The sequence below is a fragment of the Copadichromis virginalis genome, linkage group LG13 (genome assembly GCF_057382275.1).
Source record: "Copadichromis virginalis isolate Kocher_CV1m ecotype Utaka linkage group LG13, C_Virginalis_male_GT1.1, whole genome shotgun sequence".
NCBI lineage: Eukaryota > Metazoa > Chordata > Actinopteri > Cichliformes > Cichlidae > Copadichromis > Copadichromis virginalis.
Window position 1 is genome coordinate 11,154,762 of NC_140630.1, and position 16,885 is coordinate 11,171,646.

Here is a 16,885-nt window from a genome sequence, read left to right on the forward strand (position 1 = left end):
CGGATTTGATTAGTTTTGCCTGGCATTGCTCGCTACGTCATCAAGCGGGTATTCGTTTAGGAAATCGTACATGTGCCTGAAAATGTTCTCGCTGGCTGTTGTGCGTAGCTGAAGAATTAACGTAGAAGAAAGCAGCGAGGATTATAGGGCAATTAAAATGCCCTAACTGTCGCAAATGTGACCAACTGTACCTGATAGTAACCGGTAGCTAATTAAAATCACGCAAACGTCGCTGTCACCGGCTCATTTTATCTCATTAACGGTTAAACATTTGTCATGGCGTGTATATCGACTTTGTTTTTCTTATCTGCTCGTGTTCCGATGCAATTTCGGGTAAAATTCTGGGAGCTAACCGCTTGTAAACGGAAAACATGGCTCTCCTGGTCCCTTCAGCGTTGTTGCTCGTCGGTAAGGAGTTCATTCAACGTTAAAGATGCTGTTTTTACTTACCTTTGGCTTGGTGCAGGATTACACGCTGGTCTCCCGTCTCGCTGATAACGCTAACTCATTCATTATTGAAAACCGTGTCTTTCTGCCGGGTTGACAAAACTAGTCTTGTAAGGAGACACAGATAAGGGCATAGTGCTGAAATTGACACTCTGAATCTGGCTCGCTGTGCTGGCAAACGCCTCCTATGTGTTTTGTTATGCATGTGTTTATGTGAGTACTATATAAATATGCCCAAAGCTCTTCTATCCAAATGGTTAGAATTTTAAAATAACTTTAGATTCAAATTGGATCATTTATGAACGCAGTCATTTATTTATAAAAGCCTTTCCTACATTGCCATCACTATCATTGTTTTAAATAGGAATTAGCCTATTGGTTTGACAAGACAAATATAAAGTCGTATGGGACTATTTTGTCTACTGTCAGCTGCTCCCTTTAGGTGTCACCACAGTGGCCTCCATCTCACCCTATCCCTGTCACACCAGCCCTCTGCATGTCCTTCTTCTCTACATCCAGGAATCGTCTCTTTTCCCCTTGCCTGTCAGCTCCATATTCATCATCCTTTTTGCCACTATATTTACTGTCTCTCCTCTGCACATGTCCAAACCATCCCAGCCTTGCCTCTCTGACTTTGTCTCCAAACTGCTCAATCTGAGCTGTTCCTCAAATGTACTCATTACTAATCTTGTTAATCCTGGTCATTCCCAGTGGAAATCTTATCATCTTCAGCTCTGCCTCCTTTCCTTTTGCTAGCACCACCCTCTCCAAACCATGCATCATAGTAGATCTTGCTACCATCTACTAAACCTTCTCTTTCACTCTTGCTGCTATCCTTCAGTCACAAATCACCCTTGATATATCGTGCCCAGCCACTCCACCACACCTTCACTTTTTCCTTCACCTATCTTTGTGTGTGGACTGTTTTTCGTTTTGGATGGTTTACCCCAGGTGTTTAAACTCTACCTTCACTCATCTTCTCTTCAGTGTTACACCTGTCTCTTTCTCACTCAGATACATGTATTCTGTCTTGTTTCTGCTGACCTCTTCTCCCCAAAGCATACCCCCACCTCTCCAGGCTCTCATCTACCTGCTTCAATACAGCCAATCACACTGGGGAATTTATAAACTCAAGAATGTGATCATAATAGATCTTAATTTTGAGTGTTTCTGCACAAAGTGTTTTAATTACACCTCTAAAATGAATTTGTTTGTGAATTTGGATTATATTTTCTTTCAAACAGAAGCATTAAGTAATCAAGGATGAAAAAACACTGGGGTGACTTCATTATAATTTGTGGTTTATCAAAGTATATGTAGCCAGTCATGTTCAAATAAAAGCAGTATACTTTAACAGTGATTCACTCAAATTTAGCTTAAGATTTATAATATTTTTTTTCTAATACTATTCAAATTAGGATAATTAGTTTTGTAACAAATAGCAGACCAAAATTACTGAAAGAAATTTAAATATCTGTTTAAAAGTCAGGGTTTTTTTGCATACAATTGAAAACTGTAACTAATGACATCATAGCATCTATTTTTTAATAAATTCCATCATTGATAAAAAAAAAAAAAAATCAGTATAGATTTAATAAACACAATTAGAGCAATAAACATATCTTCTGGTGTTTTGCTCACTTCAGAGTTAAACAGTCACGTTTCCCGAAACTTAAGTTTTATCATTGAACACTTTTCATGTCACCTCCTTGTCAATCCTTAGAATTACACAAAAACAGACATTGTTAGGCAGCCAGGTTATCTAACAATGACTTGCTGAACATAGCGATTGTATCTTTAACTATTGCTCACACTATAAGTACAGTAGTGCTTTGCTTACTCAAAAAGACTGTGACACTTCAATAAATAGGTGGAGGAATATTGCAGTAATTTTTGAAGCTGTTTTATTTTAGGATACTTCGTTATCATCGTCTGACCATCTAAGCTCCGGACTCGAGAGGTACAGGGACTTACAGAAGTATTTCAGGAGGAGATTAAAGGATGCATACCACAGGTTCTCCAATATACCTGATTACTCAGTGGTGAGGATGCCCTTTTGTTTTGGATTTGTCTATTTTATAATGATTTTGAATATTATCTTAGTGGGACTGATGGACAACAATAAATATGACTTGTTTGGCAATTGAGTTTCTATATCATGAAAAGGATTATTTGGTAGCCTCAAATTATGTTAATCATATCTGTTGTTGTTATTTATCTTGTCAAAGGTCTCTGGACATCACCATTTATATTTCACTGAAGAAGATGGGATATACAGAATGGACAAGAAACAGAGTAAGCAGCAAACATGATGAGGGTCTTTAAACCGCTCATGTTAGCAGCTCTGAAAGCCTAAATTTTAGCAGCAGAAGACTATTTTCTCAACAGGGATTTTTTTTTCTACTATATCCCTGTTACTGCATGTGCAACTTTTTATGGAGTCCATCATTAGAAATCTTTCCAACTTATTTCTTCTGTGTTTAGGTCACCTGGAGCCAGAGCAGGTGTTGAATCTAAGACAAATCTCTGGAGAGTTGGAGAAGACGGGACTTGAAAATAATAAGAGAAAGCAAAGATTTCAGTGGACGGTCCAGAGAATCCGTCTATCCCCACAGGAAAGGCATCTTGCAGCGTCGCTAAAATGTACTCACACGGAAGAGCTGAGGTAAATCAAACAAGGCATTTTAAACTACTGTACTTACTGAATTAGAAAGAGGATGTTAATTTTGTGATGAATCAGGTGTGTGGTCGTGAGGCTTGAAAGGAGAAGATTCCTACCTCTGCATCCCCAACATGTGACACTAACCCTGGAGAAAGTCTTTAGCTTTGGTAATTTTTTGCACAATAAAAATTCATTTCAGTTGTGTTACAGGTAAGAGCACTGATGTAAAACTTAAAATACTGCATATTATTGTGTGCATGTGTGAAGAGTGGGCCACAGATGAGATACTATTTTACTCGACTCTGGAAGGTCTACGTTCCAGCGCAGTGTTTCGTCTGGATCTCACCTCCAGTGGAAGCAGGATAACCTCTGTATTTGAGGAAATGCAGCCTGAGTAAGTGTAAGCGATGCAGCATGTAAGCTGCGTCTACTCCCACACCATCTCTAATTGACCTGCTGACATCTCCCCAGTGTGTTTGTGGAGGTTGCCCTGACCAGAGACCGACAGATCCTGACCATCAACTGTAACAGCAGGACAAGTTCAGAGGTGCTGCTAAGTGATATAGCAACATCAAATTTAGATCCATTTGTGGTTCAGCCACGCCAGCTCAATCTCCTGTACCACGTGGAGCACTGGAGAGGTCGGCTTATTATACTGGCAAATACAGGGCTTGGACAAGAATATCAGGTATAGTGTGTCCCGTGTGTGTGTGTGTGTATATATATATTAGTATTTTTAGATTTTACATGAGTGATTGCCCATCATTACCAAGGAAACCTGGATAAGTGTTTGGTCCTATAGTGACAATATAAGGAATAATGCAGACAAAAATACACATATATAAATACATAATGACTAGCAGAACTTACCAGGTATAATTCAGACTCAGGCATGAATGCAGTGTACTCTGTAACTACAGGAGTATACCTGCTTTTACCTACTGTTCACTTTCTCTTCAAATGCACATGGAAAACAAAATGTCAGAAGTTAAAATGGTTTAAAAAGGTTTCTGTCTTTTGACATGCTATAATTTTCCTTATGTTCTGTTTCAATTGGTCTCTATTCACAACTTGCTCTATTAACTTACCAGTAGTATTTTACAGAGTGCTACATTTAATATCCAGTTAAAACACTGATTTTCAGTGAAGGAGATTCATCTTTCCATTTAATTTCCAGGTGGTTCAGGCTCCTGTCTCAGAGCCATCAATGGATTCCTGGGTCTCTTTGTTTGCGCCTGAACCTGGCACTACAATTAAAGACATGGACGTGGTTGGAGACCATTGTGTGTTGGTTGCAAGAACGCCAGTTAGTGAACTAGCTCTCATTGTGGTCCCTCTGATCCACCCCAAGAATGCATACATAGTACAGGTAATTATTACACAATTTCTTACATACTTATGTGCTTGTTAGCGTTTGAGACTTTAACCACCTTTTGGTTGTTCTTAGTCTTTACTTTTTGTAATTTTATGGGTTTGTGGTTTAGTGTTATTAATATATTCTCAAAGCTTTTTATTTCTACACTCATGCTAAAGCTTCCATCCTGGGCTTGTGCCATTAAAACCAAGAAACCAGGCTTGGCTGACCAACAAAATATGCTAGAATTCCTGATATCCTCTCCAGTCCATCCGCCGGTTCCATACTGTCTACACCCTGAGAATGGGCTCCTTTTATCAGGCACTGGAGATGGATCCTCCCCAGAGAACCAAGCTGATTATATCACTACGCGCTTGGAGGCCTGCAGCCAAGTGAGGAAACTTGAAATATAATTTGCGCAAATAATAAGACAATCTCAGCAGGGCTCTAAGCATTTAGCATTTATCACCATACAGAGAAGGGCATTTTGTGCTTCTTCATACATCATCACCTAACACAGGGGCGTATAATTGTAACAAATTTTATAGACTTATTTTTAGATAATTTACCATTAATTCCTTTAGTCTGAAAGTGCATCTCTGTGTGTTTTTGTAGGACGGTACCTTTGTGCCTGTGACATTGTTTCATACAGTACCTGTGGAGCATTTGAGACAGGCACCGCTGCTGGTCCATGTCTATGGTGCTTATGGCAGAGATCTTAACATGGAGTTCTACCCAGAGAAAAAAGTGATGCTGGAGCAGAGCTGGGCTCTGGCCTACTGCCATGTCAGGTATAATGTCACTCCTCTAGGAAGCTAACCAAACCCTGTTGGCTCAAAAAGTTATGATGAGAGACATGCTTTATATGACCAAAATGACAGGGAAATGACAGACAAGTCATTGTCGTCATAGGGGGCAAGTGAAATATGTAATTCAAACTTTGTGCTCCCCATGAGTTGAAGTAACTTGTTCTTTGCTTTTACACTCTGTAGAGGTGGAGGGGAGCGTGGCCTTTTTTGGCACAGACAAGCCTGCGTGGGAGGGAAGCGGAGAGGAGTTGAGGACCTCCAAGCCTGTCTCCATCACCTTTTCTCCTTAGGAGTCTCCTCTCCTTCTCTCACCGCTCTTACAGCCTGCAGTGCTGGGGCTGTGCCAGTGGGAGCTCTGTGCAACAGACACCCACTATTGATGCGGGCTGTCACCCTGCAGGTAAGAAATTAAATCGTTGGAGGTTTTGTGCTTAAACCCTGAACCATACAACATTGTTGTTAAATTGACCAAAATGATGAATATTCTTGACTAAGTCTCTCTATAGTTACTTGTAGTAAAAATGTGAGCTAAACACTTCCAAAACCACACCTTTTCCTGTTTTCAGGCTCCGTTTCTGGATGTGTTAGGGACTATGGAGGATCACAGCCTGCCTCTAACTTTAGAGGATAGAGATGAATGGGGGGACCCAGTGGGAAACCCAGAACACAGACATATCATCACCTCCTACTGTCCCCTTCACAACATCACTCCTCAGGTATGGAGAGGAAAACAGAATATAAAAATAAAATGCAGCTATATTTTTCTTAACTGGCTTAACAGAAAATAGTCTTTTTGTTTGTGTTACCACTTCATGTAATGTTTTGCTTTATACATTTGTTTGCATTAGCACATACGTGTTTCAATCACCTCAATCATAGTTGAATGCTGATCAAATGCATTGACGGATGCTTTGAGCAGGTAAGAAACTGCAGGTGAGTCCCAACCTTTCTGGGACTCAGTCTTACCTGTAGGTGGACCAGGTTGGTGTATTTGATTTCAAATTTCCAATGCAATAAAAATTGTCCTGTACCTAATGCGAGGTAACTGACATCTATTTCATGTTTGGTTTAATTCCATGAAACACTGTAGGGACGCATTTAGGGCCATTGATAATTAATACATTTGGTAAACATAATGTAAACTACAGTATGTAATTTAAAATGCGTGTGTGTGTGTCTGTGTTTGTGTGATACAGCATTACCCATCGATGCTGCTGACAGCCTACAGTGGTGACAACATGGTTCCTCTGGCAGGCGTCTTTAAATACACTGAACAACTAAAGAAAGCCGTTCATACACACTCCAGCATGAAGCCAAAGTCAGGTAATCAAGTCATTTCTCCAAGTATGCAGCCATGCATGTTATTGTGTGTTTGAGTACCTCATTCTATGGGGGTGTGCATTTGTCTTTGTGTGCATCTCAGCATACATTGTCCTCGTCTTTTTAGGAGTAATTTCTGCATGATCAGAGGTTTTAATAGCATAGGGTCATCCCCCAATAGTAGTTTCAGTGTGCATGTTGGGAGAGGTAGCAGTAGCAGATGCATGGCTATCTGTCAGGGGGAGTGCTAACAGCATTTAAGTTGATGACCAAAATGTTGCATAGGTCACCTTGTAGTAAAGCTTGCCTCTGTGTATACATGCGTTTTGTGTGTGTGTGTGTGTGTGTGTGTGTGTGTGTGTGTGTGTGTGTGTGTGTGTGTGTGTGTGTGTGTGTGTGTGTGTGTGTGTGTCAGCTAATTGCTCTAATTTCCCCCTGACAGGCTCTTTCTCCCTCTCACTTATAATCTCCCTTCACCACGTTGGTGGTACTCCTTATTTACACCCCTCTCTCTCGCACTGCCTCCTCTGCTCCTGTTTCAAATGCACACATTATCTCTCTCCGTTACCCTCGCTCACTTTTCTGTTGTTCACACATACACCAGGCAGCTTAAGTGTCTGTGTGTGTGGTGTGTGTGTGTATATGTCTCCCTAATCTGTCTCTCTCTGTTCTCCGGAGTCTTTGATAAAGTGCTGATGGCATAGACACATCCAGGCGGGTGGGCAGGCCCATTAGCATGGTAAAGAGATAGTGTATCAGAGCAAGAGATTAGACGCCACAGACTGGGAGCTGTCAAGGTCAAGACCGCACTTGTGAAACAGTCCATACCACAGAGACAGGGAGGGGAGGCAGGGGGATATCAGATGGGAGGATAAATGAGTGAAAGCAAAGACAGAAGACTGAAAAAGATGATTTGGGGGGGAAATGGGCAGAGAAGGGGAGCAGAGAAAAGAACATTTTAAAGAAAATGTTAATTTTAAGTATTGTCTTCTGCCCGTACTTGGCTCTTGAATCTCTTTGTGTACGTTTAATTTTAGAGTGTAAACCAGCACCAAACATAGCTCTGAATATCCAACCTGGAGCAAATCACCTTGGAACAGAAGACTTTGAGCTAATGCTGGAGGAGGTAAATTAATTTTCCTGAAGCTGAAACCTTCTTGAAAAGATCGATGTTTTTATTTTGCAGTCTTTTTAAGGACAAATTATCTGAAAATTGGACACAAATATTTTCTGGTATGAGACATTTTTACTTTCTGAAAATTATGAGTTCTTAATGTCCCATCAGAATGCACACCAGCACTGAGACATGAAATATTAGTAAGCACAGAGCAAGCGCTTGATTGCAATATACTATCTGTCTCACAGCTTTAAAATTGAGGTACAAAGTCAGTTAAATTAAGGAGTCCTTTTACCTGTAGATGTGATTTTGTTTATTACAAATGCACCATGACGTCATGTACGTGTGTGATAAACAGCCAAATCTGAGAAAGCCTTCTTAATATATAATCTATAATTTGCCTTATGAATGTAAAAGTTTGAGTTTTAGCACTTGGATGGGTGATGACAGATACATACTGTTTGTTGTTTTTTATTCCATAACAAAGGAAGCCCTCAAGCTTGCATTTCTGTACATGGAGCTTGGCCTGGACCCTCCTCGGCCTCCACGCAAGCGGAGAAGATAGCGAGGCTATGAAGAAGCAGTCGGGCATGAAAAACAGAGCATCTTCCATCACGGCAACTAGACAGACTGGTGCCCAAATCTAATAATAATAACAGCAATTACACTTTCAAAGATAAGAAATCACTACCTTCTAGAGGAAACACCAGAGAAAAATCTTAATGCTTTGATGGTTTCTGTAATACAGCAGTTATTGGATACTCATCTCCATTTTTACTAGCATTTATAAAGTATGTCTATGGTCTCCAAATAGCAAGCCTTCTCAGAGATGTAGCACTCTTCAGGATGGTTGGGATTAAACCGAGTGTTGGTGGAGTACTGAATCACCAAACCCTCTCCTACTTCTGTCTGGATGCGAGACTTCGGAAACACTTTGCCATCATTGGCTATGGTGGTGCTCATCAGCACCTTCAACTCGTCTGGCAGCTCACGAACAGAGGAGAGATCTGTGACAGCTGATTCTTTACCAAAGTTAACCACTATGAGGAAAGCTCGCTTAACTCCATCAAGCTCTCTGATGTAAGAGAAGACATTGGCATCAGCGTGGACGTAGCAGAACCATCCACGGTTAAGGGGGAGCTCTGATTGACGCAGGGTGTTCAGGAAGCGGTACTGAGCCAGAACAGAACCATCATCTTTCATCTGGGCCTGGGAATAAAGGAATGGGAGGAGGACAGATGAACCATAGAATGATACACATAAGAAAACGATCTTTCTTCAAAGTTGAACATTAGAAAAACAGATCTATACCTCCACGTTGACCGTTTCATAATCGGGGTGTAGTGGCAACCAGGTGAGATTTGTTTTCTCATTAAAACCTGCGTTCGTGTCAGCATTCCACTGCAATGGAGAACGCTGAGGGTCTCGACTGGCACTCTGCAGTGAAAGCAGAGGAATCATTTTGGTATATTTGCTCATGTATACAGTCGCCAGTGTATTAGATACAACAAGACTGCAAAAATGTCCTTTAAAGTAAAGACATTTATGTTGTTATATTTATGTTTATTTATTGTTATTAATAAAATGACATTAAACTGGTTATTTTTAAGGACCTCTCACAGAGATGTGTGACAGTGAGGGTTTAAAGGTTTCTTCAGTGTGTGCACAGTACTGACTGTATTGTATTTGCCGGCTGGGTCTTGTATCTGACTTGCTGTCACGTTAATGTTCTCCATGCCGATCTCCTCGCCGTAGTAGGTGGTGGCTGTGCCTGGAAGGGTCAGCAGCAGCATGTTGATGGCACGAACATAGAGTCGACCAGCACTGGAAGAAATCCGAGTCCTGTCATGGTTTCCAACCTGATAACAGTGTAGGTAAGAGAAAAACAAGACAAAGGGTTGATTAAGAAATTAGGAAGTAAGGAGGTGGGCTGAAACATATTTGTTTTCTTAATATGTGTTAGGTGCTAAAGTCTGAAGATGCACATAAAGTAAGAAGGCTATACTTTTGAGCCTAATCAATAATAATTACAGAAAATAAACATGCTTAATTTACTTTTACTCAGCTTCTAATTATTTAGCTTTACAGGAGTGTTTTTGACAAATTTAATTTCATTGCCTAGTGTTTGTCAAACTGTCACTGCAAAGGGGTTGATGATTAACAAATACATAAACCGACCTGTGGTTTGAAAGATATGACAACACAAGTGTGAGAAGCATGATCTCAGGCAGACAGTCTACTAAGGATGACTCGACAGTTCATTCTTATGAATGCTGCCGACACATGATTTCGGCATGTTATGTGCCACAGTATGCAGGACATGACGCTACTGATCCTGTGGTTTTTACAATTGTAAAAAGCGAGGAAATAAATATGAGTTTAAGAACTCACCACCCAGTTGGGCCATTTTCCTTTGGGCATGTTGCCCATCCAGAGGTGGACCAGATGCTTAGCCCATACTCCACTGGTGTTGTGGGGTAGATCCAGCAGGTAAAAGTTAAAGGGGAAGTCACCTTCCTTTTCCAGCCTGGTGCCATAGTACATCATGGTCTTGTACACCTCTTCATAATCGTATGACTCTGTTACCATGAATCTGCAGCACAGGAGGAATTTATTTAGCATGTGATATGACACAGAAACCACGATGACTTATGTCAAGATATCGTCCATTAGCTGATTTTGTTTATCTTACTCTAAAATACCAGTGTGTCCTTATTTGAAATCATTTAAAAATCTGGGCTTAATTCCTTATTCTAGATTTCATTAAATCATTTCAAACCAAATGATTTAATGAAATCGTTTGGTTTGAACATTAGTGCATTGCATAAGCAAAAGGTCTTTAAAATTAAGGATGATTGTGACATAATAATTACAGGTAGTTTTCTGCCATAGTAATATTGAATGCACTTAATCACTTTCCTACCTGTATCTGCCAGGCTCTTGACTGTAGATGTCCATCTGTGCTCTAAACTCCCTCAGTATGTCATGCAAGCCCACCTGACTGGTGGTGTAGTCACTGTGAAGATCCCACTCTGTAGTTACCAACTCCTGGATAGAAATATGTATAAGGTTATGTAGTGATTATGCAATTTTAGTATAGCTTAGCTACTTTCAGGCTGTGTGCTGGAGTTAGACTTTGTATTTTCTTTGAGCAAAGTTTGCTGAGTGAGAAACTGTGGATTAAGAAAGTTTCTGCTAATTCTTCAGATTTGTTATTTTTGTAACTGTCCAAATAAAATGGGCGAGAAAGGCAAAGGAAGAAAAAACATCTTGTTAAGTTCTAATTATGGAGGCGCTGAGGAAATCTGACTCACTGGACAACTATTGGTGTTACCAGAGTGTAAAGCATTGGGTTTACAGATTTAAGGGAATGAGCCATAGACCTGCACAGAGACAGTGATGTCACAGTTCTAAAATTACACCTAATGTGCATGTCTTTTTGTGAAAGATAATCTCAAGCCATTAAGCTGGCCTAATAACAGGCAAGTGAACCATTCAGCCAACAGCAACCACAGCATAAACCACTAAAGCAATAATGTAGAGACAGATGGTTTCTGATTCATATTTAGCTGAATCACGACTAAGGATGTGATAAAATTCTTAACACAACTTTTACATATCTTTCTCAATTGCAGAATTGTAGTTCCAGTGGTTTGTAAAAATGAATTACTGTTTCTAAGATGGCAAAGAGTTAGTGTTGTTTTGTTTAAAGATTACCTCGTGGTTAAACATGATCAGACTGTAAAAAATGTAACCTAACTGCAAATCTGTGGGTATAAATTCTCGGTCATCAGTGAGTAAAAGAGTCCCAGTGTTATGGTTTTACCCTGCAGTCGTAAGTAAACTCCAATGACTTGCTAATCCACCAAAATATGCTCCTTTGCTTCTAATCTTTCCCCTGTGAGAAATATCTTCAGCCTCTTTGACCTTAATTCAGCATGTATCACGAACCCTTTGAGTTTCACAAACAGTGTGTTCTTCACATGATTATGAAGCTGACATTTCAGCTAGAGATAAATAATCAGTGATACATCATACACAGTGTGAACAGTCCCACTCAGCTTTTGATTAATTTTTTCTACTAGCAACAAGGGAAAGTGCTTCTTCAGTAAAGCTGCTTTCATGGATCAGATCGTTAAATTTTGGACTCTGACATTTCAGATATTACATAAGTCAATAAAATCTAATTATGCCTGCATAACTCTAAGTTACAGCTTGGATTCTTAGAACTGTTAAGTTCATCCACCACCTTTATATGAGCAACGATGCACAGTTCTTGTCATTCAACCCCAAATTTGTTGAGCATTTTCCTTTTTCAACTTACTGCAGAACAAAGAACCTTATAGATGAAGTAGATATTTATAATGGATTGCATTTATATAGCGCTTTTCTAGGCACCCAAAGCGCTTTACAATTCCACTATTCATTCACTTTCACATTCACAAACCACAGTTGTAGCCACAGCTGCCCTGGGACAGACTGACAGAAGCGAGGCTGCCATATCGCGCCAACACCAGTAGGCGGTAGGTGAAGTTTCTTGCCCAAGGACACAACGACCAGGACAGAGAGAGCTTGGGGGATCGAAAGGGCAACCTTCCGGTTACAGATGAGCTTCACAACCCTCTGAACCACATTTAAAGTTTTTCACTATAGAATGCTTTTTGCCTGTCGAAGTTTTTATTGGCATAACAGATATCATCTATCAGTTTCACATCAAAAGCTATTTATCTTAGGTTATAAAGTTATATCACATGTTGATGAAGTGCCAGTGAGTAAACACGTGTGATTGCTTTAGCCAAAACGTGGCTCTGGTTTTCTTTTTCCAACGTGGTGGCTGTTGGGCAAAATGAGCCCCGACTTAGGGGTAAATTAACCTGGTGGTTAATCTTTTACCAAAACAAATGCATAATCTTAAAATTGATTTTGCATCATAACAACTCCCAATTTAAAAATGCTTGAAAACCTAGCGCTTTTATGTCAGAGGAAAATGGCCCGACTGCTTTGAGCGGATATGAATGCAACAGTAACTCAAATAACATCATCACAAATAAGGTGTGCATAAGAGCATCTCTGAATACCGAAAAACTTGAACCCTGAAGCAGATGAGCTATAGCAGCAGAAGATCACGCTGGTTGTCACTCCTGTAAACTGAGGTTACAATTCACATGAAAGCATGGATCTATCATGACTTTTATCAAAGGTTCAGGCTAGTGGTGGTGGTGTAGTGTTGTTGGAGATATGTTTTTGTTATTTCTGTCTATCTCAGTATGACCTCAGTGTGCCCATCTATTGATTTTAGCTGAACTCAACAAAACCAATGAGGTTAGATGTGTAGTTTAACACTCACGGGTGGTTTGTTTGGATCAACCTGTGGTTCATCCCTCATGTGTGGAGCCTCCAGCATGTGCTTCACTGCATCCATCCTGAAGCCATCCACTCCCTTCTCCAGCCAGAAATGAATTATATCCTAAAATTGAGGGGGGAAATGTATATAGAGCAATTAAACTGGCATCTACATTATGTGTGAAAAGGCTGCAGAAAGATAAAATCATTCAACTATAACAAAGACAGTTGAGTAGAAATGTTTATGTACAGCCCATTATTGCTTCTGTTGTACTTTGCGCTGTGTGCAGCCACAATTAAAAACATAGGTTAACTGGTACAAGTTAGTGTATAATCAGTGTGTCACACATTACTGTTAAATGTGGACAAAGGACACAAAAATGATAATACAGTGAAAGACAGAACAGATGAAGAAAACACATGATTTTAGCACATGCATCACTGAATGTACTTTAAGAAATGAGTCAGTAGCTGAGCTTTTGTGTGTCTGTGTGTGTGTCACTGCATGTTCCAGTAATCTTACAATCATCTCTTTGATGACATCTGGGTTTCTGAAGTTCAGGTCTGGTTGCTCCTTGAGAAACTGGTGGAGGTAGCATTGCCCTCTAACTTCATCGTATGTCCATGATGAGTTCCCAAAGATACTCACCTGAGTGCAAGATGGGAAACAAATCTGATCTAAATTCCAGTACATTGCACCTTTTTAGTACTATGAACTTGGTGAAGGTTCAGTGAAAATGTGCAGAAGACAAAATCATAGACCAGGTAGAAAATAACAGTACAAGCACCAACCCAGTTATTAGGCTTCGGTCCGTCTGGTTTGCAGTCAGTCCAGACGTAATAATCCTCATAGTGAGGATCTCTAGTCCGGCTCAAGTTGAACCAGCGGTGTAGATCACTGGTATGATTTGGAATGAAATCCATGATCAGCTTCAAACCTGGTGGAAATGGAGATGGGTATTTGTGTGTCAGACATGCAGCCTGCTATAAAAAACAATCTTACCCCCCAAAACCACCTTCTAGCTCCACATTTTCACATAAACAAGGGTATTCAAAGTGCACACCTTTGCTGTGCATTGCTGCCAGGAGGTCCTCAAAGTCCTTCATGGTTCCAAAGAGTGGATCAATATCACGGAAGTCCTCCACATCATACCCAAAGTCTTTCATGGGAGAACGGTAGAAAGGGCTGATCCAAATTGACTTGATGTTAAGGTATTCAAAGTGGTCCAGCTTCTCCCTGATGCCTGTCAGACAGGAGATACAGGATCTACTGTAACCACTCGGTGCTGAAATTCAGATTCCTAATAAACTGAAGGACTATGGATAGGAAAAGATAATTCTGCATTGCATTAGTAAATTTTTATAGGAAATAATGCAATATAGTGAGAGCAGCTGTCATTTCCCTCTAAAAAGCATCTGCATATTTAATATTATAAATGAGCCATTGAAAACAACGAGATGCAGTTTTACCATTCCCTTTGTATACTTTGCGAATGGTTAAATAAAGTTAATAATTTACCCTTGTATAAGTGACCAAATATAAGAAATTGATAAGAGCAGCTGTTAGGTTGACAGAGTAAAAAAAATCTACCAGGACTTTGCCAAATTTTTGTAAATCCACAATCTCAGAAAGGGTGCTACATTGTTTTTTGTTTTGTTTTTTAAAAATGAAGCCTGGAGAGTTCATAGGAGGCTTTATCTGGCAAAAAAAATTCACAGCGATTTTGCAGGATTTCAATAGTAGGCTACTCAAATCTATAAGAGTATATGGGGAAGTATTTATAATATGGCCTAAAGGTGTTAAAAGTACAGTAGTTTGAAATGCACATTAAAATATGGAAACGCTCTAAGTGACTCAAAAGTGTAACAGCATGTGCCTTCCACTGTTGGAAGCGGAGCGTCATTGGTGTCGTCCATAAAAACACCTGTTTTAATGAAAATCTTCGAATAGTCAGGGTTAGGAGCTTGCAGCAGTGCTTTGGGTGTCTTACCTTTGAGGTCTCCCACCCCATCCCCGTCGGAGTCTTTGAAGGACCGGGGGTAAATCTGGTACACCGGGGAGGCCTGCCACCAGCTCAGGCACTTCGGAGAAAGCGCGATCACCGCGATGGTGACCGCGACCAGAGCCAGGGTGCAGCACACCGTTAGCCAGAACAGGATCTCTCGGGGCACTCGGTACCGGGCTTTAGAGGAGTACAGCACCAGCACCTCCTTAGGCATCCCGGCGTACGGTTTGATCTGCGTGTACTCATCTCGCGCGTCTGAGAGCCGCTTCACGCCGATGGAGTCCCGCTTCTCTTCGCTGTCGGAGACGCTGATGTTGTCCCTCGCTGCTGGCCCGTCTCCGTCTGCATCCTTATAACCCGGGTTTCTGGTGCACTCCCCGAGCTCCACGCTGTCGGAGTCGCTTCTATAACTCATGTTGTTTGTTAAAACGAACCGTGTCGGGTTGTGTAGCTCGCCTCAAGAACAATGAGTGACTCGGAGAGCGTACATTAAATATATGACTACAGTCAGAGGGTCATAGTACACGGAGTAGAGCCTGTCTCTGACACACCTGTGGAATGTGGGAAAGTGGAGCGTTGATGGGACTGGTTACAGATTAGCGTTTTTTTTCAGTACACAGTATTAACTACGACTGAGACATCAGTTACTTCCGAACCAAACAAAAGCACCAAGGTGCAAGATGCCTTTTAATATTGTAGGCGATAAAGATGCAGCTGAACTAAATGGGTTTCCTATTTTGGGATTTGTGAACTTTAACACCAACATTAAAATACAGAAGATATTTCAAAACCCCAAGAGCTACTCCATTTCTTTGATCTTTAGAAAACGCATCACAACGTGTTGATTAACATTTCCTTTCACAGCTCACAGATCCTAAACTGAAAAAATATACATAAAATACAACCTAAATCAAGGGTGTCCAACTTAAAGTTCTGGGGCCAAAATTGGACAGACACAGTCTCCAATCCGGCCCATTAGACTTTGTTCTCACAAATCTTAAAGTGTATATTTGGTGTGATCACCTTTATTTATTTTTAACACAGCCTCTCGTAGATAAGCATTTTTGTAATTTTTTAAGAAGTCTTTAGGAATGGTTGACCAGGCTTCTTAAAGAACGTTTCAAAGCTCTTCTTTGGATGTTGGCTGCCTTTTGTAGAGTTCCTTATCAAGATGATCCCACATTGTTTTAGTAATGTTGAGGTCCAGCTTCTGGTGAGGCCAATCCATGACTCATAGTGTTACATTATTTTCTTTACCCAGGTATGCTTTAACTGTACTAGCAGTGTGTTTTTGGTGACCTCTAACCCCTGAGCCCTCCATACAGATTAAAGATCAAACTGAAAACCTTTGGAACTGGTCTCAGCTCCTACAAGTTAATGAACTGTTGTCGAGAGAAAAAGGGATGCTAAAAATGTCTAAACATTTCAGGGACTTTTTTTAATGCTACATTTTTTCACTTTAAGCATTTGATGTTTTCTATTTTCCCTTGTGAAGAAAATACATGGTTTTAAGATTTACAAATGATAGAATTCCTTTTTAATTTGCACTTTACAGCATCACAGATTTCTAGGAATCAATCTTGTATTATTCTTGCCATTGATTTACAATCTTGTGACTTATGATAAATTACAAAAAAAAAGAACCCTTGACACATTTGTGTGCCTGTGTCAGTCTTTCAATCTTAATGTTAGAGTTACTGCTCTCTTTTCTGACCTATATGTTAACTTATTCTTGTACAGAACTTCTACTTGTATATAAAGAGTGACCAGAAACACGTCTATGCTAAAAAGCCCACAGGGAATGCAAACCTTCAACCCGGCCCAAAA

The 16,885-nt window shown here is 40.3% G+C and overlaps 3 protein-coding genes across 5 annotated transcripts in view; 1 reads left to right on the top strand and 2 right to left on the bottom strand.

The window, feature by feature from the left end:
- The window catches only part of camkmt (calmodulin-lysine N-methyltransferase), a 124,567-nt gene extending 123,930 nt beyond the window's left edge, over window positions 1-637 (bottom strand). The window contains exon 1 of one of the 2 annotated variants that reach the window (XM_085477256.1): window positions 451-637. The gene's annotated coding sequence lies outside the window, so the exon portion shown is untranslated. Of the gene's footprint in view, window positions 1-353; window positions 420-450 lie in introns of those variants that run through there. The other variant, XM_085477257.1, reaches the window with a different exon arrangement.
- prepl (prolyl endopeptidase like) lies at window positions 38-9,321 on the top strand. Of its 2 annotated transcripts, XM_085477249.1 has the most exons (15): window positions 42-408; window positions 2,361-2,489; window positions 2,676-2,742; window positions 2,932-3,112; window positions 3,188-3,276; window positions 3,377-3,503; window positions 3,581-3,797; window positions 4,287-4,478; window positions 4,643-4,855; window positions 5,079-5,254; window positions 5,456-5,672; window positions 5,839-5,988; window positions 6,469-6,595; window positions 7,630-7,718; window positions 8,197-9,321. In XM_085477249.1, the coding sequence occupies exons 1-15, from the start codon at window positions 277-279 to the stop codon at window positions 8,272-8,274; spliced, it is 2,184 nt and encodes a 727-aa protein (XP_085333375.1). In that variant the 5' UTR covers window positions 42-276; the 3' UTR covers window positions 8,275-9,321. The 2 variants fall into 2 exon arrangements, with proteins under 2 accessions (XP_085333376.1, XP_085333375.1); XM_085477250.1 differs by lacking the exons at window positions 6,469-6,595; window positions 7,630-7,718; window positions 8,197-9,321 and adding an exon at window positions 6,121-6,462 and having other exon boundaries at window positions 38-408.
- Window positions 8,486-16,848, bottom strand: slc3a1 (solute carrier family 3 member 1). Its single transcript, XM_085477251.1, has 10 exons — window positions 15,044-16,848; window positions 14,117-14,296; window positions 13,845-13,990; window positions 13,576-13,701; window positions 13,057-13,176; window positions 10,633-10,757; window positions 10,101-10,302; window positions 9,386-9,568; window positions 9,021-9,146; window positions 8,486-8,918 (listed from the first exon to the last, which is right to left on the bottom strand). Exons 1-10 carry the CDS (start codon window positions 15,471-15,473, stop codon window positions 8,487-8,489), a joined length of 2,070 nt encoding a protein of 689 aa, XP_085333377.1. The 5' UTR covers window positions 15,474-16,848; the 3' UTR covers window position 8,486.
- Window positions 16,849-16,885: the final 37 nt, after the last annotated feature.

Excerpts from the sequence above, each read along its gene's own strand:
- prepl (XM_085477249.1), top strand. The coding sequence starts at position 277 with ATGGCGTGTATATCGACTTTGTTTTTCTTATCTGCTCGTGTTCCGATG. Across the intron at positions 3,113-3,187 it reads ACTCACACGGAAGAGCTGAG|GTGTGTGGTCGTGAGGCTTG; the intron begins GTAAATCAAACA and ends GTGATGAATCAG. Across the intron at positions 5,255-5,455 it reads CTGGCCTACTGCCATGTCAG|AGGTGGAGGGGAGCGTGGCC; the intron begins GTATAATGTCAC and ends TACACTCTGTAG.
- slc3a1 (XM_085477251.1), bottom strand. The coding sequence starts at position 15,473 with ATGAGTTATAGAAGCGACTCCGACAGCGTGGAGCTCGGGGAGTGCACC. Across the intron at positions 14,297-15,043 it reads TGGGGTGGGAGACCTCAAAG|GCATCAGGGAGAAGCTGGAC; the intron begins GTAAGACACCCA and ends CCTGTCTGACAG. Across the intron at positions 10,303-10,632 it reads CAAGAGCCTGGCAGATACAG|ATTCATGGTAACAGAGTCAT; the intron begins GTAGGAAAGTGA and ends CCTGTGCTGCAG.